Genomic DNA, 27,937 nt, shown 5'->3' on the forward strand with positions numbered 1-27,937 from the left:
GTCCTATGAAATAATATTTTATGAGAAATTAATGAATTATTATATATAAATGTTGAGCAGTGTAAAGTACAGCCAGTGAATTTTAAAAGAAACTGTTTTCCTAATTAACAAGTAGTTCTCTAGATTATTAAAAAAAATTATTAAAATAAATTAAATAAATAGATTTTGGCATATATGTAGTATGGCTTCATAAATTCTGCATTTCTTTTTTTTCCATTTTCTATTTTTTTGTCTTGTTTTTGAATGGGGAGCTAGTCAGTTCTCTTCAATCTTTCATTGCTGGGATCCTGAAAGTAAAAGAATGAAAAAAAAAGATAAATTTTTTATGTTTTGGAGTACTGATCACATACCAAAGACAGTGCTGCTGTTATACAGACAAACATCCGAAATAGAACCAAAAACAGAAAAAAAAAAAAAAAAGGCTAACTAGTTGTATGTCAAAGGTTCACTCATGAACAGTTACAAACATACTGTTTCTTTTCTGCTGCTGCTATAGTATAATTGAGCAGGACTATAGTCAAAGGCATTCCAGCTAACTCTTCTATCTTTTTATGAGTATCTAAGACTATATTATCCAATGTACCATTCCTTTTTTTCTCTGTTGTTTTTAATAGGATAATGTAATTTGAGAGTGATGTGACTGCTGCTTCCAGCACTTAGTAACTGCATTATTTAGTCCTAGGTCAGTTCTGATGAAGTTGGTCTTTGATGAAAGGCATTCCTGCTATGATTACTCCATCCTTTGTTTTACGACTAAATTATTCAATGTGTCTGTCCTTTTTAAGACAGTTTCATCTTGAAAAGTAGGTACAGCAACTACATAGAGATTCTTCATCGGTTTATGATTACTGAGATGATAGTTGGTGTTCAGTTTGAGCACATCTGTAAGTTGGCATCTGAAGGGAAAAACAAGGACAGGCACATTGAATAATTTAGTTGTAAAACAAAGGATGGAATAATCATAGAAGGAATGCCTTTCATCAAAGACCAACTTCATCAGAACTGACCTAGGACTAAATAACAACTTCATCAGCCTGGATGGGTCATCTGACTAAATAGAAAAAGAATATGCTTTTGGGATGCACTTGATGCTTCAAATTATAATAATCTATTTTTACTTAATTACAATTGATAACAAATTATAGTAATGTTGTGCACACATTAATAAGTGAACTAAACTATTACCATCTACTGTATGGAACGTAACACAATTACAGGGTAGTATTGAGAAAGATAATTTAGAAGAGTATTGTAAAGGGTAAAGACCCCTTTCAGTCATGAATGACCATCGGATTGCACCTAGAAAGTTACCCCCTGAGGCACAAGTCCAGGCAAGGTTGTTTATGGAAGACCAGCATTTGCCTATGCATACCAACCTCCCTCTCCATGCCACCTATGTTATCCAAAGGAAAGGCCGATACAGCTTGGCACCAGTGATGTCACAACTCATTTCTACAGTTGGGTGAACTGGAGCAACATGAAATAAAGTGTCTTGCTCAAAGAACACAACTCACAGTCCTGTCCAGGAATCAAACTCAATACCTCATGATTATGAGCCTGATGCTCTAACCACTGAGCTATGTGCCTTCACAGAAGAACATTGTACTGAGTGATTAAATAACAGGAGGTATTCAGTCTAGGGTATACTATGTGGCTGTTTCATTTTATAATTGTCTTAAAACTAGGCATTGCTTAGGAAGTCTTAGAAAACCAAAGCATATCTGGAGTTGACAATGTAGTTACTAATGACAAGACTTATTCCACACTAAATGATTTGATTCAATGTTTAATGATTTGGGATTTCAATTTTGTTTCTCTTGCTCTGTTGAAAAAAATTATCATTACTGCTAATGATTTATTTTTTAATATTTATCTTCTGGCTACCCTCACCCACCCTCACATAATACAGGGTAACCATGCATCTCCTCAAAAGCAAGACACCTATGCTTGTCCCACTACCATACTTTAATCTCCAACATCTTTCAAAAACATTCTCATTCAGTCAAGAGGGCTTTTTCTTTTTCTTTTCTTTACTCTGTCTTGAAAATTACTTGACAATCTCACTACTGCTAGTTGTCACAAAAAAAAGTTCCCAGTACAGTGTGAAGTAGTTGGCATTAAGAAGGGCATTCAGTTATAGAAACCATGTCAAAGATATCATTGAAGCCTGATGCAACTCTGTAGCTCGTCAGACTCCATCATACTGTCCAACCCATGGCAACATGGAAAACAGGCATCAAATGATCATGATGAAGATGATGACCTGTAATAATAGGAATAATTTTAATTAAGGAAATTTTTGTTTCACTACATTAAGTTAATTTCTGCTTAACCAAATAGTTTCACCATTTTTTTTCTTTTGCTGTATTTAAGAAAAATTACAACTTGACTTTTTAAGACTTTAAATCACTTAGACTGAGGAGGTTATATTCAGATTTTGCTGTATTTACAATAAACTTCAATGTAGGGTTATTTAAACTTATCAAACAATTTGTAAACCAATTTTTGAGATTATATTTCATAAACACAGGTGAATAAATGCATAGTAGTGAAGAGAAGTTACAACTTGACTTTTAAAAAAATTTTAATTGCTTAGTTAGATGGAGGAGATTTATGTTCAGATCTGAGACTGGAACTGAAGGTACTATGCTAAAGAGACCCAAGGGCCAAGTAATGAATTATGTCAATCACTCCGCAACAGGAATCACCCCTTCAATGGACTTCCAAACAGTTACCATCTATCAAATTTCACTCAAAATACTTTGCTTCACTTGAAGCTGTAGTGCTGAGCAATAGGATTGAACCCAAAACCATGTTGATGTGGAGCAAACTTTTTTAAACATACTGCCATGCCTACCTCTGCAGTCTGAAGTCTTATTCATTGCTTTATCTCTTTATCTTTTCACAGCTGTTACGTTATTAATAATTAGCACATAAAACTTAAATTAGATCACATTAGCCTACTGTTAATGTCCAGAGACACTATTTCATGTTGACAACATATGCTAATAACTAATTTGTTCATAGCCTGCCAGCTTTTTGTGATGTCATTAGCTGTTTGTCATTATTATTCAATGTCAGTTCAACTGGTTTTCATTCTGGCATTTGGTGAGAGGTAGACTGCCATGAATGATCCACAGAAATGGTGAAATTAAGTGAATGCCATCCACCAGTGTAAATGATTATTTCATTGGCTGGTGCTTAATTAGCATGTGTTGTCAAGATGAAATAGTATCTCTCAACAAGCAGGTTAAGGCAATCTAAGAAGCACATCCAATTCATGTTGGGTGTACTAATTATTATTTGTTACAAACACTGCTACTGTTGTTAATATCTAATTTACATTATTATCATTATTATCATTAGGTGAGCTGGCAGAATTGTGAGCATGCCAGGCAAAATGCTTAGCGGTATTTTGTCTGTCTTAGTGTTCCAAGTTCAAATTCCACCGAGGTCAACTTTACCTTTCATCCTTTCAGGGTTGATAAATTAAGTTCTTATGAAATAACTGGGGTTGATGTAATTGACTAGTCCCCTCCCACCAAATTTCAGGCCTTGTACCTTTAGTAGAAAGGATTATTGTTATTGTTGTCCTTGTTGTCAGTCACTGTCACCACCAGTCATGAATAACTGTACATAGCAATATACTTAAGTGGTGTTTTATGCAAGAATGGTATAGTGTAATTGTGGAGAAGTCTAATAAAAAATTATTCAAAGTTAACTACAAGATCATTTTGCTGTTCACATATGAAAGAAGGATAGTGGAAAAGTAATAAAGGATGCTGGCTGAATGAAGAACAAAATAATCGTTTGCTAACATGCTTAATATAGTGAGCTAAGATATATTAATTCATCAAAATTAGACCTTGTAGTGATAAATATGGGGGGAAAAATCATCTTATTGCTTAATTCTAGTCATGAAAAGCATGGAAACACACACATATTTACTGGAAAAAATTTGTTTGCTGAATGTCTGTTTTTCCATATGAGCTTATTAAAGCACTGTCTTGCAGCTGAATGCTCTTCTTGTCATTAATCCATACCTATTTTCAAATAAAGGATTTCTTATTCCACATGTTCGATGCCTGGAAATGTTTTGTTGATAGGGGAAATTATAACAATGCCACTGCTTGTTGCTGAATAATTTTTGGAGAAGAGCAAATGTATCCAAACAGACACACACATGCACATATGTGTTTATATATATATATGATGAGATTCTTTCAGTTTCCATCTACCAAATGTACTCTCAAGGCTATGATTGGCCTGGGCTATAGTGGCAGATATTTGTCTAATGTGCCACACAGTGGGACTATATTTGAAATCATATGATTGGGAAGTTAACTTTTTTCAACACACATCCATGCCTATGCCTATACAAAAGGTGCAGTCTATCAAACTAATTAATGGCAGATGTTCTTTAAATCCACTGCTTATACATAGATATATAACATGGTTTTAATAACTGATAGGCCAAGATTTCATTTTTAGAGTTGGACTGCATTAAAGCAAGGCTAGAATATAGTCTTATATAGAAAATATTCATGTATTCTATGGAATTTTATGTAATTTCTATAAATAAGACTACAAATTTAAGTTTCCATCTGAGAAACATACCCCAAAAATCTGGTCATGGCTATAAAAAGCAATTGAATACTTGATCAACAATATGGCTGATGGGAAAAAATAGAAATAATGTCTATTCACACACACCCACACACACACAAATAGTATGAATTATGAAGGCATGTGGCTTAGTGGTTAGGCTATTTGGTTCATGATCATAAGGTTGGGAGTTCGATATCTGGTGGTGTGCTGTGTCCTTGAGCAAGACACTTTATTTTATGCTGCTCCAGTCCACTCAGCTGACAAAAATGATTAGTACTTGTCTGTGGATTGCTCAGTCAATTGCACACTATCTTCTTGTGCAGGCTGTTCTTTAGATCAGATCAACTGAAACACTCATTGCTGTAGGTGACAGAGTCCCAGTTAATAAAGAGAAGGAATTGTAAAACAATCAACTGATTTTATCCAAGCAATTAAAACCAGTAAGGGAGATAATCCAATAATTTCATTCAACATTTTTGGACAATACAGCGGATCATGTCTCAACCGGTAAAAGCAAGGACATGTTTTAGTCTCATGAAACCTCATTAGTGAGTATATTCCACTTAGTTAGCAATAAAATGTAATCATTATATGTATGCACACGCACACACACACACATATGGAATGTAGTATTGCTGATTATGAATATCAATAATATCAGAAAGGGAAAATACTTCAGGAGAGTTTATTATAATAATGAAATTATTGTATACAGTGCTCAGGTGCACCACAACAAAAGTAAATCGACCCCGGCGGAATTTGAACTCAGAACGTAAAGACATACGAAATACTACTAGGCATTTTGCCCGGTATGCTGACCATCCTGCCAGTTCGCCACTTACATACATTATACAAATATAGAAAGGCCTCACATGTGATATTGAGAGTTCATAATTTCTGATTATTTGAGTTTATCCAAGCAGTCAATAGGCAAAAAAATCGTTTGAGTGGTGTTTGAATTGTTTTTGAAAAAAAAAAAAAATAATGCAAGGCTAGCCAATCAATAATTTCCAAAAAAACATTTGATGGCTCTTTCTCACATCGTTTATGAAAAAAAGGTGAATGATGAGAAAATATATGCACAGTTTAAAAATTTGATGGAAAATAAATCAATACTTACATACAGGTTGAATATAGTTTCCTGGGAAAGTCCCAAATATTCCTGTACGCCCTGAAGTACCCACGTACCACCCGTCATCACACCTTTCCATCACATACACTTCATCTCCTTCCCAAAGTTCTAATTCATCTTCATTCTGAGGTTTATAAGCATAAATTGCACGATACCTAAAAACAAAAAGATAATCATACATAGACACATTATATACAGTATTAACTGTCATAAGATTTGTAACTTTGGAAGTATACATTTGCCATCATGGGCAAAAGTATACTTCCAAAGTTTTTATTTAATTTTAAGGTGGTAAATATTTTTCATTTGAAAATTAGTGAAAATTTATATTCATTTCATCATTTTGTATAATCACTGAGAAATTTGATAAAATTTTATTATAATTATTGTATGTATATCAAATTTCTCAGTGATTATACAAAATGATGAAATGAATACAAATTTTCACTAATTTTCAAATGCAAAATATTTACCACCTTAAAATTAAATAAAAACTTTTCATAAGTATAACTATTCTTGTCATTTTACTCCCTCTTCTACTCATCCTCTGTTTCTATGACATTTTCTCTGATTCTGCATGTATGGTGTATGTGTGTGAGTATAGAATTGTTTTACTCATTGCCTGTCACCATGCCTAGTATGTGCTCTTGCCTTTCCCTCTCCTTCACTATACATGATATAAAGTGCAGATGAAAATATCAAACAACCAGCATTTATATTAGTTAGTTCACACACACACACACTATTCATTTGTGGTGAAAGCATTTCTAGGGTAGCTAAAATAATGAAACACATTAGTTAATTGATAAATGTAGTGGAAGATATCAGTAACATTTTTCAACTCAGCGACTGAAGACAATACACACAATTAATCTGATTGCACATACTTGTTTAAATGGTGCCAAGTAAATTACTTTCCCTCTCCGATCTACATGGTATTAAGTGAAAATGAAAATCTCAAACAACCAGCAATTATGTCAGCTATTTTATACACACAGTTATTCATTTGTTTTTCCATGCTAATATTGATTAGATGGGAATTATTTGAGTCTACATTTTATGACTGGATGCCCTTCCTGTTGTCAACCTTTACTTGTTTTCCAAGTATGATATTTTTATTTCGCTGATCTTTATAGAGTGGAGCAACTGAAAGCAGTACACACAATTCACACCATCAACCTCACTCTCTTGCGTGTGACTATCTTTCAATCCAGTGGCAAGGCCAGGTCAAGACAAGTGAGTATGGAGATGGATGCAGTGGATGGTGAAAATGCCTTACATTTCTCAGCTCATTCTCTGCATTCCATAATGTGTTACTGCAGCCACCTTCCCCTCCACTAAACCATGACAATTTCTTTTGCAAGTCTGCTGGATCCAGTAACACATACACACACACACTTATACAATGTCAAAAAATATTGATACTTTTCTTCATTTATTGAGATTTAAATCATTTTTAGAAAATTTTGAATCATAACCTTATTACTCTTGTATTACATAAAAATGATGCCAACTTTTTTTATAAGAATCACTAAGTTCCATTTTTAAAGGGTTAAAAAATTTTTTAATTAAATTTTTAAAATTAAATCCTTGGTGAGTACTTCTAAAAACTGGTTTGGCAAATTTTAGAAATTTTAGAAGAGTATATGCATTTCTTAAGCTTAATTTACCAAATGAATTTTTCCTTTGATTTTTTTTTCAATCTGAAGCAAAAAATTTAACCCAATTCATTATATGAATATTATCTGATTGTAATCTGAAGCAAAAACTCCATAATGTGAAAAGAAACTTACGTTTTCAGAGCTAGATCATCTTCAGGAAGAGTAAATTTCGGTTTTGCTGCTGTTTGAATAACTGGTGGAGTTTTGTTGATAGGGGACATGGATTTACGACCAGCACTTGGACTTTGTTTTGTTTTCGGAGAAATAATTTGGCTCTCCAGAGAGTTCATAATGTTGGCATGGTCATTATAATTTGTTTGTTGGTAGCGTTGAGTTGGGGTGGAGAAAACAGTTTTGGAGACAGAAGGACTGATTACTGGTGGACTCTGCAGGTGTGAGAGATATCCAGGTCTTTGGTAATTGAAGGCACTTGGTGAGGGTTGTGGTGGCGGCGTGGGAGCATCAAATCCAACTGGTGATAGCATTTCTGGGGTAGCTAAAATGATGAAAAAATTAACTAATTAATGTAATGGAAGATATTAGTAATGTTTTTCAAGTCAATGACTGAAGGTGGTACACACAATTAATCTGACTGCACAAACTAGTTTGAATGGTGCCAAGTGAATGAAGAGATATAAATAATATCAAAATATAAATATCAAGAGATATTTCGGTCTCAGTATTTTCAAATCATTTTTCAGTAGTCAATGTCTTGAGTGTGACCAACTAATTGGTGCAGGTGTGGATGTATAGTAAAAAATTAGTTTCCCAACCACATGGTTCTGGGTTCAGTCCCACTGCATGGCACTTAGGGCAAGTATCTTCTACTATAGCCTTAGGCCAACTAAAGCCTTGTTAGTGGATTTAGTAGGTGGAAACTGAAAGAAACCCATTGTGTGTGTATTTGTCCCCTGTCGCCACTTGACAACTAGTCATGGTTTGTTTATGTCCCTGTAACTTAGCAGCTTGGCAAAAGAGACTGATAGAATAAGTACCAGGCTTAAAAATAAGTACTGAGGTGAATTTGTTCAACTAAAAATTCTTCAAGGTGGTGCCCCAGCATGGCCACAGTTTAATGACTGAAACAAGTACAAAATATTGTCCCAACATAAGAGTATTATAACTGAACAAGAAAAAGACAAAAAACCAAGATGCAATTGAGAAAGTAAGGAGTTTAGTCCTGTGTGAGATACCTGATGAAACACATCCATCTACTGTGTTGACATCATCAGAAAAAATCCCAGTGATCAGAGAACATATATGTAGAACTTGGAGCAGCTATTCAAAAATCAGCTAATTCTACAGTAGCATTGAGAACAGAATGCCACCAATGAAATTTCTTAGGGAGCAAAAAGTGTGAGGAGTGGGTAACTAAATACAATCATTACATGGTTAAGTTCTGGGTACAGTATAGTGACATTTAGAAATGAATCAAGATAACAGTCTGTCTTACTGAAAAACCAAAAGTTAAAAAACATGTATATATTTTCAGTCACCTATGTATGTATATATACTTGGGTGCATCATCAGAGCATCTGGAGTTTTACAAAATACCTGGCAACTTGACTGAGCTTGTGTATGTGTAATGTAAGACTAACTTAGACAAGGTACCAATACTATTTTAACATTGCATCTACTGACAAGCATCAAATATGTTTGGACAAATATCTATTGAAATACTAGTATTGTGAACTTCTTAACTATGCAGCCAAATCTGCATGGAAGAATGAGATGTAAAACAAACAGAAAATACTCATAATGAGGACTGACAACCTCTGTATATTTTTCACAGTGATCAGTTAAAATCATTGATGATCCTCCAAGATATATTGTAATTTTTGATAACATTCCAGTAATTTAATAATTTTTGATTATCTTCCAAAAGTAGAATTCTGATGAATTTCCAAAACTAGCATAATTTTTCTAAGGTTGATTGGCACTTAAATATTAATATTTTCTAAAATTTGTTGCAGTATATGCTTTCTGGTTTTCCTTAATGTCAGCCAGTCAATGACTAGGACTTTCTCTAAAGTAAATGTGATTACATAGGCAATTATATATTATTGAAGTCATTACTATCAACCTACAGCACATTAATAATTGTAACTGTTGGAAATATTATGTAATAGTAATAGCTACCTGTCATTGGTGTACATATTACTGACGGTGCAGGGGTTACCAGTGGAGTAGATGGCTGCCTCATCACTTCAACATAACTAATAGGGAAAATACCCTGCCTTGAACCAATGCGGCCTTCAAGCCAGTTCTCATCAACTTTGCGTAATAAGGTAATCAGGTCACCCTAGAAGAAGAGGAAAAAATTACATAGTAAGGATATTTATCTGAAACACAAAAACAGAAAAAAATATATACTGACAGTTAAGAATTTAAAATATGTGTTATCTTTTTGGTATTATCATCTGCATTGCGAACCGGGCATGTATTAACAATTGCATTATTGAAATTCTCATGCTTCACAAATAAGATTTCACATTCATAATCATTTATATGTTCCTATATGTTTGTCTTATTTGTCTGTCACCTCCACTGGTAGATAGAAGAAACTGGTCAATGTTTCAGCTAATGATTCATTTTGTTGTTATTGCAAGACGTTTGCTTTGTGAATGTATTCAGGTGACTAGGAAATGTGTGTGTATATAAATTAATCTCAATTATAGTATACTAACACGATCATTAAAAAAAAAACATTTTAAGTAGCATTTTTTGTTACTCTATCTGTCATTTCATTTATATAGTCAACCTAAAGTATATCCAAGCTTTAGTATTTGAGGTATGCCTATGTGTGTCTGTACATATGCATACATATGTGTGTTATTAGGTATGCAGGCAGTATTACAAAACAATATCATGGATAAAATGAGGAGAAATCAATATGTATTATACAGCAAATATTTATTACAATAGTTAAACTTCACTTAAGTCTTATGCCATGAAAAAGCAATTCTCAAAAATGTGTGTGTGTGTGTACAAATTGTGTGGTTGCAAATGTAAATAAATAAAATAAAGAAGCAGTTATAAGTTCAAAATATTCTCACACATTTGCATAAGAATTACCTTTTTCAAAGACAACTCCACAGATGTCTGAGCCACAAAATTATATTTTGCACGGGCCTGGCCTTCAGCTTGCAAAGCTGCTGCATTGGCTGCTTCTATTGAAGTTAATACCTGTAATGAATAAACAAGTAATGATTAATAACTATGACACACCTTATTTACTGACTTATGAAGTAAAATCACCCATACATTTGTTGGCACACATTACCAGAAGTGATATGGTTGTAGAAGAATCTTAGTTATAGTACTACTATGTGGAAGTGCATAGGTTAGTCGTTAGGGCGTTAGACCCCTGGTCACAAGGTTGTGTCTTTGATTTCCAGCTCAAGTCTCACATACTGTTCTTGAGCAACCATTTCCTTCATGTTGATCCAGTTCATTCAGCTGAAAATGGTTACCAGCAATGGCTTGGTGTGTCCAGTTCAGGAAGGTGTATTGTACTCTTGCTTGTTTACACATAACAGAAGCTGGGATAAGCTCCAGCCTCGTGATCCTATAGGGTTGTGATAGATCTAAGACCTAAGACTATGGGGGAATTATTTCAGTATTGATGCTCTATGAGCTCTTGTGTGCATGTGTGTGGCTAAGGAATTCACAAAGTTGCATTGTAGAGATAGATTATGAAGCCTAGTTCAAAGAGAGAAAACTTTAACACATTTAGGAACATCGAATTTTAATATTTCATTTCATAATTAAAACAAATTCGGCTTTGAATTGATTCTTCTAAAACAACCATTTAATAAAAAAAAAATGCTGTGGCCTTCTTAAGAAATTGGTAGTGGTGGATCAAATGTCTTGTGTTAGCTATTTAATTATTTCCTTTTCCATTCAGACTTCAAATACCAACAAGTAAATAATAGTTAAGCAGAATTGATAGAGCACTAGTCGAGTGGTAGACCAAATTCCTTGTGCTATCGAGTTATGTCCCTTTAGTCAGAGTTCAGCTTCCTTCTGAAGTCGATAAAATAGACATCACTTATGTGTACTAGAGTTGTTTTAATTAACTGAATGTGTCATCATCCAAAATGTATGGCCATATACCAATAATAAAAATCAATATTTTGTTACATCATAGGTGAGAAGATTAACTGCTAACAGGTTATGAGCACAAATATGTAGCTGGAATTTTATTTTCTTTTCTTTTTGTATGTTTCTGTGCAAAATGCTTAATTCTACATTATCTTAATCCCTATAACTATTGGGAGTAGGTACCAGATCACCTTGGAATGTTCTGCCACTTGTCTCAGTTGGGACAGGTTCTAGATATTGGTTGGGTTTATTAGGTTATATGTTATCATCAGGTATGCAACAACACAGCACATTCAACATTGAACACGATATGCTCAAGTGGACAGCTTCTTTAGTCCTAACGAATTCTTACTAATGTTTTACAGCATCAGTTTCCACCATCATTAGGTGGCTACCTTCCTCAAATACAAAAGATTCCTTTCTTAATTTTGTTGTTGATATTCAGCCCTGATTATGTAGACCTATAATGAAAAACACCATAATTGTGATAAACACATCCCTTCATCAAACAATATAACTAGGACTACATTGTGTATTGTTCCATTTTGATAATGGTCAGATGTGGTTTGGCTGATGTTTTTAGATAAGAAAAACCGTGTAGAGGTTCCTTCTTTGGCTAAGACTCTTGTATGTTATAAAAGACAGTGTAGGAGTAGGATGATTAAATGCCTTGCAATATTTACTGTGTACTTACATGAGCTGTTTTTTTACTTTAAATCCCATTGGAGCTAGCTATACCTTTCATCTGTCTGGGATGAATAAAATAAATACTAGTAATATACTCAGACCAATTTCTCCATGACAATGTGAAGAATTAATTACTTGATAGAAACAGTACAAGGAAGGAAGGGAGTGAATGCTATTTTTTATGATTTAATTTCATCCTTCAACATTCTCAGTCCATTATATCTTAGCTTTACATTTCACTCATATGTAGTTGTTGTTATTGTTTAGGTAAGGTAAGGTGAATTCAGATCAAACAGATTTTTGATCAAAGTTATCTAGCCATGACCATCTTGTCTTTTCAGTTATCGTTAATCTCAGATTATATATTCTGATATGTCCACTTCCTCGGAAGGGGGTGGGGGAGACACCGGTAGTGTGTGATATAGGAATATTAGCTGCTATTTCTAGCGGATTGACTACGTACAGGCTCTCTTATTGGGTCAATGGCCTGTACACTCATTTGATATGCTAGTAGTAGCAGACTGCCTGTGATAGGAAACAACTAAATCTAAGTCAGAACCATTTGTAAATAATATAGTAATACACTAAGAGATTGACATATCTAGACCTATCTTTTACAACCACCTGCATGGGTTTGTAAGGGATAGGGCTAGTTGATTATGAAGAGAAAAGCAATATTTAGCTTGGATTTGATTTTCATCCTTGTAGAGCTATGGTTTAACCCCAGGTTAGCCTTAAATGAACCTATGTTTAAAGCACTTTTTTCAGGCCTTGTTCATCCAAGGATATATAATCTAATGTATCCTTCTCATTTTAAGATAGTAGAGTGTCACTTCAAGAAAATTAGGCTGTTGTATCTACACTATTGAAAGACAGTAGAGTTACTCCCTCAAGATTTGATAATGAAGTTATTTAAAATATAGGGTGGTTTCTTCAGACTATACTTTCCCCTCTGCAGAAAAATAGATATAGGCCTAGTCAACAGAAAATATAGAAAAGTTTGAAAGTTAGTGAGAGTGGCTGATGTATTAGACTACTTGAGTACATGCCATAATGAATTCAGTATCTCTATAGCTGGAGATCTAATCATGCCTTTGCCTGTGATCATTCAAGGGTTGATAAAATGATGAGCTTATTGTATACAGTGCTCAGGAGTAACTACAACTCATCAGAAAAAGATAACAGAAGGGACAGAAAGTAGTAATAATCCACACAAAAAAAGACAGCAATGATAGCCATAAGTGCATGCATAGTAGACAGGATAAAACAAGACAGAAAAGTGAACTGTAAAAGAATCACAAAGTGGAAACGGTGCATGGGCATGTGAGGAGTAGTTTTGATAGATTTGAATAAGAAAAAAACATTTTCAAACTTTTATGATTTATCACAAATGCCACACCTTCCTATTATGTTCAATATAATACTACATTATTAGCTATATAATCAGGCAGAAAGTATTGAATTTAAATTTTCTTTACTATTTTATGTGTGTTTAATGGTTTATCAGATTTTTTTGACAAATTAACACACATCACTGACAAGTGAGGTATGCATGTGCACACATGCATGTACGCACGTGTGTGCACACACACATACGCACACACACAAACCCTACACCAGCTGCTGGTTTCAAACCAGTGCTCCCTTTGTATTGCCACCTGCAGCAGGTGTTGTAATCTGATAAAAGACCACCACCACCACCATCCTTTTATGCTTGTTTTCTATGTTGGCATGGATTTGACAGTTTGTTACAGTATCTCCACTTTCAAAACAGCAACAAAAAACTAGTGGTGAGTTTCAACTTACAAGTGTTCATTATCTTATCATTCAGGTATTTCCCTTATAATCATTGAAGCAGTAAGAATGAAGTAAGAGACAGCAAGAATAAAAGAATAAAAAGTTAACCAAAAAAAAAGCTAAAAGGGAAGAAAATGAAATTATGTCAATGTACTTTATACCAACCTCAACATAGCTGCATGGGAAGATGCCATAACGTCCGTGTTTCTCCCCAGCAAACCAATTCTTATCAAGTCGATGGTGAAGATAAAGAACGTCTCCTTTTCTAAATGATAATTCTCTGTAAAGAAACGAAAGGAACAAGGAAATATAAGATGAAGTTTGGTAATTTACAGAAAGTAAATATTTTATTAATCATCTGGCTAATTATATATATGCAGTTTGAGTCTTTTCTGCTGCTCTTTTGTCTTTTTGAATCCTCAGTGGGATTTGAACTAACAATGTAAAGAACTGGGAACAAATACTGCATTGTATTTTCTGATGTTCTAATGATTCTGCCAATCCACACTGTTTTCAGAGTCATAGATAATCACAAGAAAACTGTGGTCATTGGAGTTTAAATCCCCATCAACCTTAAAGCACAAAGAAGATTCATTTGAGGGTTCTTAGCAGTAGCCTCTTGCTTAAGGAAGCCAGAAGTATTAGTCAATTAAATCGAATCCAGTACTGGACTAATACTTTATCCATTCTGAAAGGATGGAAAGTAGTTTTGACTTCAATAGGATTTGAATCAGAATGTAAAAATCCAGAACTAAATAGTATGGCATTTTGTCCAATTCTGCCCAATGCAATGCCTGATACATTAGCTGATGTATAAACGTGAGATGACAGTGTTAACATGGCCATTTGATGGAAATAGAGTGTACAAAGAAAGGGAAGGTCAAGGAAGATGTATAGAAAAGTAAAGTTTGATTGTTGGACCCTCATAGATGAAGTGTCATAGGATCAATAGATGTAAGTATATGATATATATAGCAGAACTGTCTGAAACTTATGGTAACCTAGATAACCAAATGTTAAAACTTATGGTGACTGTATTTTTAGTAAGATATGATTGGTGTTGGTCTACAGTTGTTGCTGCTGTTTAATCCCAAGACACTGTTCATGAATAAACCTATGATCAAAGAAGTTCCATTCAGTAATCTTATCATACACAGTATCTATAACAACATAATATAGTTTCTATTTTCTAACACTGCAGGGTGGGATTTTAATGAGATGTGGCTGTTAATACTGGCAAATTAAGGGACCATCTTGATATACAATTGAACTTAGTTGTTCTGTACAAAGAGATCTTAATAAAGGAATGCTATGGATTTAATTTATCTCTGATATTTGACAACTGACATGTAAATATTGAAGATAATATCCAACCGAATAGAGTATAAAGTTACACAGTTCAAGACTTTGTGAATCTGAAATTTACATCCCAGTAAAAAGCAGAAATCACGACTAAAAATGGGGGTAAAAGTTTGCAAATAACTGTCATATTCACATGGGAATTGTATATATATATGTACTGTTAGAAGCAAAGTCATCAAGTGCAGAGTAGTCCTATAAAGATCAAACTAAAGTTGCATAATCTAGTTCACAATATTAAAATGAGATGTTCTAAGGGAGGTAACCGATATCAATCTTACAATTTTGTTTGACTTTTTTTTACATCTCAAAACTTTTGAGCACAACTTGAAATTTATTTGTTGAATAGAAAATAATCCAACTTGAGTCAATTACAAAATAAATACCAAATACATATATAAAACAAAATGTCGGACCAATTCCTGCCACAGCTCCACAACAGAAGCAAAATTCCGTACCTGAGAAATCTTTCTGCATACTATTAAGCAATATGCATAGCACTTACTGCAATGTCTCTATCTACAGACATAGCAATTGCTGAGCTACATGTATCAAGATATGTTGTGTTTTACACAGACAGGAAAGAAAGAAGTCATGGTAGAGTTGCCATCATTAACCTTGTCATATTCAAAATGTCTGTGATACACTTGTAGTACACACAGCAACTCACTATGTACAGCATATCGTAGACCTGACATCTCAAAATCAATGGTAAATTTGAGAAAAACTTTAGAATAATCTAAGAAGTACTAACTAAACTAGATCATGGGTGACTTCAACTTCCCAAACATCAAATATCTCGAAAACAATATCAGGAATATTATATCATGAACAAAATTTTAATCTCACTAAAAACGATGTTCATAGAACAAATAATACTTTACCCACCAGGAGCAACAACATTTTAGCCTTCTGCTTCACTATAACATGAAACATAATTGGCAGTTTGAAGTGATGTCAAAGATTTTCTTAGAATCATAACAATAGAATTGACAATTATGATTGGAGGTAAATCAAAGATGTGTAACCCTGTCCAACTTAAACTTCAACAAAGCTGACAGGAAATCATTTCAAAAAGATCATAATTCACTTAAATAAACAATTTAATGACAGAGAGAAGTCCCACTTATACAAGGTACTTTCAGAGATCGAAAAACTCAGACTATCTCATTAAAAAGATAGGGAAATATAAAAACGAACTTCTAAAGTTTTCTACGTATTTGCAAAAACATTTGCAGTGTGAGATACACAAATAAATAAGTCTGGTGAGTTGTTCAACTCTGCAACTTTACATAAGGGAGAGGCAACCACCAACCCCATTTACATAAAAGAGGATAGTGTAATATTGGCCACTGATGAGATGAAGTTGAACTCAGCAATAGACTTTGGTCATTTTCCAGTGATTCATTTAAGGAAAACACTTGGAAAAAGAAAGCTCTTCTGGAGCTTCCATTGCTTGTGACTAACTTCCCCCAAAATTAAAAGAATAAATAATAAGCCCTATCCTATAAAGGAGAAAGCAGAGCAGATGCTAAAAATTATTAGCCTATTTCTCTGGGGGACTCTTTAGCTTTGCCAGGTACAAGACAGCCTCTCTAGTACTAAAGTTACAGTGGTTGATGATATGAAGGGCATCCAGCTATTGAAACCCTGCTAAAAAATGGAATATGTGAGCAAGACATGGTCTCTGACTACCTAAAAGGTCAGTAACTCCAGATGATGGTGCTTTCTGACTAGGGTACAAGTGGAAGGAGAGAGTAGAAGTAATTCACCTTCAACCTTTCACAAATACTTCATTTCACTGACCCTAGAAGCATAAAAGGTAAAATTGACCTCAGTGAGATCTGAAATGAGAATCTAAAGAACCATTTCTAAATATACCACAAGGCATTTTTTCCCACATGCTAATGATCCTGCCAATAATATTAACAATAATATCAGCTAACTAATTTACTACTCCTTTTTGCCCTCTTTCACTTCTCCCACTTATACACACAGAGAACAGTCATAACACATTACAGGGATGATGGCTTTGCTACTGAAGCTATGTCTGTCTGTGTATATATGGTGGTAGGAGAACTCAGGAGATAGGATGGTAACAGGTCAATGGAGTAGCTGAAGGAGAAAAGGAAAAAAACAACCAAGAACAACATAGATAGAAAAAGTAAAAAGAGAAAGAAGGAGGTTAAAAAGAAGTCACATTTTCAGATAGTTATTATTGTTTGTATTACTTCTCTTACTTCTTCCTTTCAAAACTCTGACTCATTTTGAAGATATAAATAATTAAATACACCAAATTAAAATATTAATTGAAATAAAGGTGATGGATAGTAGAATCGGTACTGCATTGGCCTAAATGTTTTCAGATATTTAAATATCTGAATCCAATTCTTACAAGAGAATAACTTGGCCTTTCCTCTTTCTAAGGGACCAATAAAATAAAGTACCAGCAAAATACCAGTCAAAATATAGGAGCCTCTTTTACTCTTACCCTAAACATTTCTGGTTGTATGTCTAAGAATGAAATGAATTGAAATATTCCAAGAAAGCAAACTGTCACCCAACCTCTCAAGTGGTTTTTTTTTTACGTCTAGTGGTGATGGACAGAAAATCTTAAATTTGTCACCACCAGTTAGTCATCACTAGCTTTAGCTGGGTTCATAAGTCAGCTGCAAAAAAGAACAAGCTAATCAATCATTTTTTTAAATAAAAAGAGCTAAAGTTTGCATTCTGTTTCTGTTTCTGTAGTGATTAAGCAATTGAGATGTAAATCTCCTACTGGAGTTTATTAGAGCTAGCTTTCTTCACTAAAAGATGCTTTTAATTTCACCCCTGCAATACTTGTACAGCCTTTTACTTACAACTAGAGCATCTAATTTAGAGATGCTAGCTGGACTAGACTGGCCCCACCCACACATACACAAACAGTATCAGTGATAGATTATGAACTACTGACTTCCACCATAAATTATTTAATATCCTATTGACTCAGGTCATAGATAAGAGCACAAGGCTAAATAATTTGTAATATTTAGTTTCATCTCCCTATATTCTGCAATCATAGTTCCCATAAGAATTCATAAATTAAATACCAGTGATATAAAGATGCTGTACTTAGTTAACTATGACCCTCCACCCTTATAAAAAATTACCATTTTGCTGAAATAAAATATTTGATGATCTACTATAATTATCACTCCTAAAAAAAACCCCAACTACCATCACCATTTGCAGCTACAACCCAACAATTATGATACTTTAATTAACTGATTGGTTCAACTGACTCTAAAAAATAGGTCTAGTGCCCTAGAAACAAAACCCTCCTCCTCATCATCTTTATTAATACATTTCAAATCTTGCTAGCATCATCTTTGCTTTCAACAAAATAAGTAACAGCCAAGCATTGAGGTCATTTAATTGACTCCACCTTTCTCCAACATTTGTTAAAAATACTTAACTTTATTATAATAGGAAGGGTAGTAGTGAAATCTGTAGTAAAACATTAAGACTAGCAGTATTTCATAATGTGCTTCTACATTCTGATTTCAAATTCTGTTGGGACCAACTTATTCTCATTTCATACTTCCCAAGTCAATAAAATAGGCACCAGTTAATTACTGGGATAGATTAAAGTAGAAAAATGTAGTCTTGTAGAAAAATGTAGTCTATATTAGAAATCATTATGATTATGATTATCATTCTTATTATTGGTTAAGAAAAGAGTAATGAGCTGGCAGAATCATAGGCATGCTGGACACAATGCTTAGCAGCATTTCTTCTGGTTTTGTGCTCTGAGTTCAAATCCCACCAAGGTCAACTTAGTCTTTCATCCTTCTGGAGTCTATAAAGTAAGTACTAATTAAGCACTGGGGTTGATGCAATTGACTGTCCCCTCCCCCCATGTTCAGGCTCTGTGCTTATAATACAAAGCATCAATGGTAAAGAAAGTGGTGGAATGGAACAAGAGGAGTTATGGATCAGGCACCACTCAGTATTTCAGTGTTATTTTTCTACATTCTGAGTTCAAACTCTGCCAGTGTCAGTATTGCCTTTTATTGCTACAAAGTTGATAAAATAAGTGCTAGACATACATTATAATAATAATTCACTATATACCAGATAGTAGAAATGGAAGAGTGATGAACAAACAAAATTACTTAATTTCTTAAGTTCAATTTTACTGTTCAGTTCAGTCTTATAGAATAAGAATTAATCAGGTATTGCAGTTGTTTAAAGATCAGTTTAAATTGTATGAAATATGAATATCTTTGCCAATAATGATGGTAATGATAATTGATTGTTTGGGCATAACTCTTCCCCAAAGTATATGGCTTCATACCAAATATTAGAAATACATATTAGGTATTACATGCTATAGAAAGAGCACAAGACAAAATGTTCTGCAGTATCTAGTTATGTTCCTTTATGTTCTGAGTTCAAATCTTGCATCAAATTTTGGTGTTTGTTAAAATAGAATATAGAACCAGCTGGTTATTGACAGGTGTTAATATAACTGGCTATACTCTCTCTCAAATTCTGTGGACCTTGTGTTAAATGAAATTTTTGGTGGTATCTCTGTTTACATTTCACAGCATGCATACTGGTGTTTTTATAAATTAACCAAGTTTGAACAAGAGACATGAAGTTTATATCCCATGAGAAACATGTTCAGAATGTTAGTTGTCCTCCAGAGTGCAATTTTCTGCAACTGCTTGGCACGTGGTTTGACTGGAAGCTATAGGCAATAACAACTGGGTCCATTTTTGTCTTAGTGTTTTACATTCTTTCGATCAATGTCCACATTCTTTTGGTATTATTAGTAGCATTTAGTATTTGGTTATAGTCTTGTAAGTTCTGAGTTCAAATCCCAGGGAGATTATCTTTGTCTCTCATCTTTCTGGGATTGATGAAAAAAGCACAAGACATGAATTGGGGTTAGTATAAATGACTATACCCCACCTGCAAATTTGAAGTCTTTTGCTTATATAATAAATTATTATTATTTGTACTAGTTTGAAGGCAGTAAACAGATATAACAGAATACTTGACAAAAGGATTTGTAGTTAGGTCTCATCCCTTTACTTTCAAAGTTCAAATCCTGCTGAGGCAGACTCTGCCTTTTGTCCTTCTATAGTTGATAAAATACAGCACCAGTTTACTGACTTCATCTTTCACTCAAAATGTATGCCTTTGAGGAAAATTTCAAAATATCATAACTGTAAAGGTGGGGGATGACAAAATTGGTAGAACACCAAAAAAATAAAATTTTGTAGTATTTAGTTACAGTTCTTTCTCCTGCTGGAGTTAGCTTTGTTTGACATGATTCTGGGTTGTTAAAATAGTACGAAGTACTGAGATTGATAATAATCAGCTACATGAATTGCTTCTAAATTGCTGGTCTTATAAAACAATTTAAGATATTAAAAGAAAAAATAAAATATTACTCTTATTAAAAAAAAGAGTACATGCAAAATTAGTAGAGTACCAAACAAAATACACTCTGGTATTTAGTTTTGCCCCTTTACATTGTGTTCAAATTCTTCTGGGATGAACCCATTTGAAGTTGATGGTGCTTTTTTCTCCAACTCCTCTGAGATTGAGCAGACCTATGATCAAGGACATTCCAATCATGACTATCTTTATCTTTTTAAGGATATCTAAGATAGTATTATCCAGTGTACCCTTCTAATTTTTTAAGATGTGATTTGAGAAGGATTTGGCTACTATTTCTAGTAAATTGAGCAACTACAAATAAGTTTCCACAATGGCTTAAAACAAGAACCAAGTAATTATTGAGATTGATTTTAATTGACTCTATGACCCTACCAGTCTTAATACAAATTTAGGGCTTTTTGGTTTTATGATATTTCAGGGTCTTTCTGATAATTTACTGGCTACACACACATCTTTACATATATGTGTACACAATAATTTTAAACTGACAAGACATTATAATTATCTCTTTTACTCTCTTTACTCTTTTACTTGTTTCAGTCATTTGACTGCGGCCATGCTGGAGCACCGCCTTTTTAGTTGAGCAAATCGACCCCAGGACTTATTCTTTGTAAGCCTAGTACTTATTCTATCGGTCTCTTTTGCCGAACCACTAAGTAACAGGGACGTAAACATACCAGCATTGGTTGTCAAGCGATGTTGGGGTACAAACACAGACACACAAACACAAACACTCATATATATATATATATATATATATATATACGACAGGCTTCTTTCAGTTTCCGTCTACCAAATCCACTCACAAGGCTTTGGTCGGCCCGAGGCTATAGCAGAAGACACTTGCCCAAGATGCCATGCAGTGGGACCGAACCCGGAACCATGTGGTTGGTAAGCAAGCTACTTACCATACAGCCACTCCTATCTGAAGAGACTTCTATATATAATCCAGTGGCAATGGTTTATTAATATATTTCTATGGCAACATGGATTAGTGAAGTTAATTCCTTCAGCTGCAAACTGAAACATCCTGCATATTTGAATACTAACATTATGCAATCATTCTTTACACTTTTCCTTCCTCTTCCAACGCTCTCTCTCTCTCTAGTCCATTCTTCCTCAATCTTTCTCTTCCTTCTGTTTTTCTTTACAGTCTGCCTCTCACTCCATCACTCCTCCATCCTTCTCTCTTGTTCTCTGATTCTTGGTTTTCTTCTTTCTTTTTACTTTTATCTCATGACTCTCCCTCCTCTCTCTCATATGGTCAAATACCTCACATTTTACTACAATGAATTTTAGAAATGGTTTCCCTTCCTTATCGCCTTTGATTGTTTCTCTCTTCCTTTCTCGTCATTCCATCCCCTAACTCAAACCTTGCACAACCATTCTATACATATTTGAACAGTGAGGAAGATATGCACCACACACAGAAAAAAAAATATTTAAGAATGTAAATAATATTTTTTTGGAGAACATGTTTTCTTCCTAAAGTTTTCATAATTTTAATTCTAATCTACAGTTTCTAATGTTATTGTAATTTAAAGGAGTGTAATGTTGATAAGAGTGGTGTGGATATTGTTGTTGGTCGTGATTGATGCTGCTGTTGGAATTTCTGGTGATGCTGGTATTGATGTAATAAGGGGAGGTGGTGGTGTTAGAGTTGGTATTTGTGCTCTTATGGTGCTGATGTTGGTGATAAAATTTTGTTACCTCAGCTTAACAGATTTAGTTCTCAGATTTTTCTAAAAAGGAGGGCATGTAAATAGGGTTCCTATTAGCTGGTGGTTCATATTTTGCCAACAGTACTGGGCCCCCATTGATTCTTGAACTTACCTAACTTCTCTCACAAGTCACAAGCACAGTGAATCAAATACTACAAACACTTACAAAGTACTTTATGTCATCTTTTATATATTTCAGCCATTATATTGAGGCCATGCTGGGGCAGCACCTCGAAGGGTTTGGTTGAACAAATCGACCACAGTCCTTATTTTTTAAGTTTGATACTTATTCTGTCAATTTTTTTTGTTGAACTGTTAAGTTATGGGGATGTAAATAAACCTTCCGCACAGTTTCCTTCAACCAAAATTCATTCATAAACCATAGGGCTATAATAGAAGACATTTGCCCAAGGAGCTGTGCAGAAGGATTGAAACTGAAACCTCATGGAAAATAAAAAAACGAGAAAAAGGTGAATAAAAAAAGAAAAAGAAGAGACAGTGAATAAAAAAATGATCTAGTCTGGTTGCCAGCATCAATTTTGTTCGAATTGTAATGATACACCTTTATAGGCTAATGAATTATGTAAAAATCATTTTCATTATAAATCAATAAATAAAGAGTTATTAGCAATTAAAGTTTGAAAATTTTGGTAATTTTAGCCAATTGTATGTCACAAACATATTCATGCCTGTTTCCATAGTAACAAGTGGAACATGAGAACTCTTTTGTCTGCAAGAAAGCATGTGCTGTTTCCATAGTAATAAAGAAACTATGTAAAAGGAAGAAATATGCTATATGTACAAAAAGATGTCATGGGAACATGTATTGGCGATGCTGGTGCCGAGAATGCATGAAGTCTGTGTCGGTGAGGAAAGACACATGATTTGAAGATGGTAACCTTCCTCTTAGGACTGTAATGCTCTTCCTTTACTCATGGGTTAAGGAATTGACTTCAGTCGGGTTTTGTATTGAAGAACTGGGGATGAGCCGTAGCACAGCCATTGATTATAATCACTATGTTAGAGAAATATGTGCGGAGGACTTGCTCCATCATCCAATTCAAGTTGGTGGTCCTGGAAAGATTGCTGAGATTGATGAAACAGTTTTCTGAAGACGCAAGTACAACCGAAGAAGGGTCCTACCTGAGCAGTGGGTTTTTGGAAGAGTGTGTTGCAAGACCAGATAGGTTTTTCTGTATGCAGTGCCATGTTAGAATCATGACACACTGAAAGAATGTATACATCACTCAATTCTTCCAGGAACCACAATTTTCAGCAATTTGTGAAGGGAATACTCACACATTCCTGAAATTGATGGTTACAATTTTGAGCATAAATGGTGAACCACAGCATTGGGTTTGTTAGCCCGAAAGATGGTACCCACATTCAACAAGTGGAGAGTACATGGGCTTCTGTGAACCAAGGTAATAAACGATGCTGTGATACTCACCATTCTATAGTAGATTCATATCTCTGTGAATTTATGTGGCACAGAAAATAGGAAAATTGTGATTTGTTTGAGAAATTGATTGAATGTATTTCTAACTTCCATTTTTGATTTTTAAAATATTTTCTAAATTTGCTGCTTACTGCATTTTTAAGGCATATTTTGTCCACTCTTTTATTTTCATATATAACATATAAACATGTACATCTTTTAGAACATTGTCATTTTATAACAGTTTGCTGCCAAATTTTTAAATTAACAGAAACATTTATTTACATGAAAGAAAATACTAAAGAATTTGCATCTAATTCTTCCAAATCTTTCTGTTAAAACTGTATTGAAACCATCTAACATGTTATCGCATTTGCATTAAAACTACAAAATATGTGTTGTTTACTCATTCCTTTTTGTCACTGAGGTGGTTGTGAGGTGTGCTAAAAATAACAGCTAAATAGCGTTTTTAGGCTAAATCTTTTAAGTTCGTGCTATTGTAATGCTTAAAACTACAAAAGACGTGTTGTTTATGCTTTCTTGACAACACAAGCTATTTTCCGGATGTTTACGACAAAATGTGCAGTCACGCATAAAATAGCTTCCAAATACTGTTTCCTGACTGGGTGAAAATAATCAAACTTTAAACCTCTATGACTTTTTTTAAAACATTTTTTTGGAAAAAGTGAAATAACTCCAGCAATTCAGCTTGGAAAATATATTATTGTGCCAAATTTTTAAATTTTCAATAAACTTATATTTTTGAAATGCTGGAAACCAAGGTCCTAAAAAAATGTAGCTAGCAATATGAAAAAAGGAAAAAAAAACAATAGAAGAGAAAAAGGAAAGATACGAAGTTTTAGAAAAACAATATAGAAAAAAGAAAAAAAGAAAAGTTTACTTTGAATTCTGGGCTTTGAATGAATAGAGTGCTCTTGCTTTTCCTTGGATTTGAAAGCCTCTACGGCGCTCAGGAGGTACACTCAGTGTGCTTACCACTTCTTCAAACCTATCATTTGGTATTGGAGATTTCTGGGATGGACTGCAGGAAAATAAACAAGCAATCAATCAAAATAAGTTAGAAAATAAATAAATACATGGAAGAAAAAATTTAGCAGACACCATACTACAATATTTAGGGAAAGGGTTCACTCCATTAAATCAATCTTCTGACTACTCAGAAAGGTAAAAGGCGAAATCACCTTGAATGTAAAGGGATGTAACTAAATACTACAAGGCATTTAATCTATTGCTCCATTGATTCTGCCAATCCAATAATCTTTAATAAAGGAAAGAATAATAATACTGATAATAACAACTGGAATATTAAGAATAGGAGAGACAAGAAACCTGCTGGAAAAAGGTCAAGAATAGATGGTTCATCATACTGTAATGGTGGGGGGGATCAAAGGTTGAGATTTGTGATTTATTCTGGCTTATTTTAACAATTGGATCATCTCAGCTTACTGATCACATATACACATTCTATCTACTTTAGATAGTAGTAACAGTGATGCCATTAATATGGACAGCTTCTGGAAATCTTAAATCACAAGAGAGTAGTGCGAAAAACACAGCAACCAACATCTCAAATGATAAAGATTGATTTCTTCCATTGGTACCAAGATCATATATTTTTAAGGTAGTGGTGGTGGTGGTGGGGTTTATAGCTGAATTAACTAATTCTTCAATATATTATTAATATTAAGGCGGTGAGCTGGCAGAAATGTTAGCACACTGGGTGAAATACTTAGCCATATTTCATCTGTCTTTACATTCTGAGTTCAAATTCCGCCAAGGACAACTTTGCCTTTCATCCTTTCGGGATCGATAAATTAAGTACCAGTTGCATACTGGGGTCAATCTAATCGACTGGCCTCCTCCCCCAAAATTTCGGGCCTTGTGCCTAGAGTAGAAAAGAATATATTACTAATATTAAGGAGGCGAGCTGGCAGAATTGTAAGCACACTAGGCAAAATGCTTAGTGGCATCTCATCCATCTTTACATTCTGAGTTCAAATTCTGTTGAGGTCAAATTTATATTTCATCCTTTCAGAGTTCATAAAATAAGTATCAGTTGAATACTGGAGTTGATACAATCGACTTAACCCCTCCTCCAAAATTTCTGGCCTTGTGCCAATATCTGAAACCAATATATTGCTGATATTCATTTCACTGAATTGGGCAAATAATGTAATAATTTTTTAAAACTTGCATATTGCCACCAATTTATAAAAGTGGGTTATAGTCACTGGATTGACACTAGTAAATTACTGGTGCTTATCTTATCAACCCCAAAGGGGGATGGAAAGGAAATGTTCCCTGGCAGAATATGAACTTGAAATGTAGATAAAGGAAACTAAAATTTAGTTTTGTACATTTTGGATAGCAGACTTAATATGTTACCTAGTTTAACACCACTACTTGGCTCATGGATGCTGTTAGAGGAGTCAACTGTTGCAAGCATTTAAGCCAGGTCTCTGGTCTGAGAATAACTTCCTTCTGTGATTAGTGTCTTGGGAAGTGTTATCTAAAAGTTGCCTAAACTTTTGTTACTTCATTACACCATTTGGAAGATGACAAGACAGTGAGAAAATGGATGGAAATATAATTAATAAATGGAACTAGGTCAGCAAATACATATAACCAGACAGGATGCTGTGGAACATGGAAGATAATAGTAAGGATTATTCATGAATCATATCTGTGATAATCTGCAAAAAGTAGTAATGATGGATAACCAGATAGCACTGATACATCACAGGGAACAAAATAATTAAATACAAAACACTTGTGACTGATTTTAACACTGAATAGTTCAACTTTCAACAAATAACAATAACTTGATAGAGAGTAAGTTAAAGAAAAGAAGATATTAGTTGAAGTCTCTTTAGTTTAGTACATCTAATGTGTGTATGCATGGGAGAGAGAGAGAGAGAGAGAGTGAGTGTGTGTGCGTGCGTGTGCATATATGCATGTATGAATACATGTGAGCACGAATGTACAAGTAAGTGCATCTATATGTATACATGGATATACAACTGGTGATGTGATGCAACTGTCCAAAGACGAAAATTATGAGTATGTATATATCCAAAAATGACTCATAGGATTAACTTGGAAAGTAAAGTAGAGCAGAAATCAAGTAACAATAGGCTCTTGTGTTATATTGCCTTACTGGCACTTGTGCTGGTGACATGTGAAAAACATTCAAGAGAGGTTGTTGCCAGTGCCGCTGGACTGGCTCCTATGCAGGTGGCACGTAAAAAACACCATTTGAGCGTAGCCATTGCCAGTACCACCTGACTGGCCCTCATGCCAGTGGCACGTAAAAGCACCCACTACAATCTCAGAGTGGTTGGCATTAGGAAGGGCATCCAGCTGTAGAAACTCTGCCAGATCAAGATTGGAGCCTGGTGCAGCCATCTGATTTGCCAGTCCTCAGTCAAAACGTCCAACCCATGCTAGCATGGAAGCAGACATTAAACGATGATGATGATGATGATGACCAGTCATGAGCAAACTGTAGTCCCCGAGACTTTCTGAATGGTACACCTAACAAAAAATTACCATGAATATTTTTTAATAGTGCAGTCCACCTGATGATGAACCACGTCTTCTAAAAAAGGTAGCTTGCACTTTACCTATATCAATCTGAATTCACAAAGAATGGAAAACTTAAGTGCTGGAACATAAAAGGGGAAAGGCCTATCATTATATCTATAGATTGTGAAGGCAGTGAGCTGACAGAATCATTAGCACACTGGGCAAAATGCTTAGTGCCATTTCAGCTGTCTTCACATTATGAATTCAAAATCTACCAAGATCGACTTTGCCTTTCATCCTTTTGGGGTTGATAAAACAAGCTCTAGTCAAGCACTGGGGTCAACATAATTGATTATCCCTCCCCTGAAATTGCTGGCCTTGTGCCAAAATTTGAAATCTTTATATCCATAGATTGTATATTATATCCACT

The 27,937-nt window shown here is 34.4% G+C and overlaps 1 protein-coding gene across 13 annotated transcripts in view; it reads right to left on the reverse strand.

Moving 5' to 3' along the window:
* Positions 1–242: 242 nt before the first annotated feature.
* The window catches only part of LOC115212426 (sorbin and SH3 domain-containing protein 1), a 504,251-nt gene continuing 476,556 nt past the window's right edge, over positions 243–27,937 (reverse strand). For all 13 annotated transcript variants that reach the window (XM_036503384.1, XM_029781340.2, XM_029781341.2 and 10 more), the window contains 7 exons: positions 24,863–25,003; positions 14,155–14,269; positions 10,477–10,587; positions 9,541–9,703; positions 7,534–7,897; positions 5,729–5,895; positions 243–287 (listed from right to left, as the gene is read on the reverse strand). In XM_036503384.1, the coding sequence (XP_036359277.1) occupies positions 286–287; positions 5,729–5,895; positions 7,534–7,897; positions 9,541–9,703; positions 10,477–10,587; positions 14,155–14,269; positions 24,863–25,003 (1,063 nt within the window). In that variant the 3' untranslated portion in view covers positions 243–285. The remainder of the gene's footprint in view (positions 288–5,728; positions 5,896–7,533; positions 7,898–9,540; positions 9,704–10,476; positions 10,588–14,154; positions 14,270–24,862; positions 25,004–27,937) is intronic.

This window comes from Octopus sinensis, linkage group LG5, assembly GCF_006345805.1.
Source record: "Octopus sinensis linkage group LG5, ASM634580v1, whole genome shotgun sequence".
In the NCBI taxonomy this organism is placed as follows: Eukaryota; Metazoa; Mollusca; class Cephalopoda; order Octopoda; family Octopodidae; genus Octopus; species Octopus sinensis.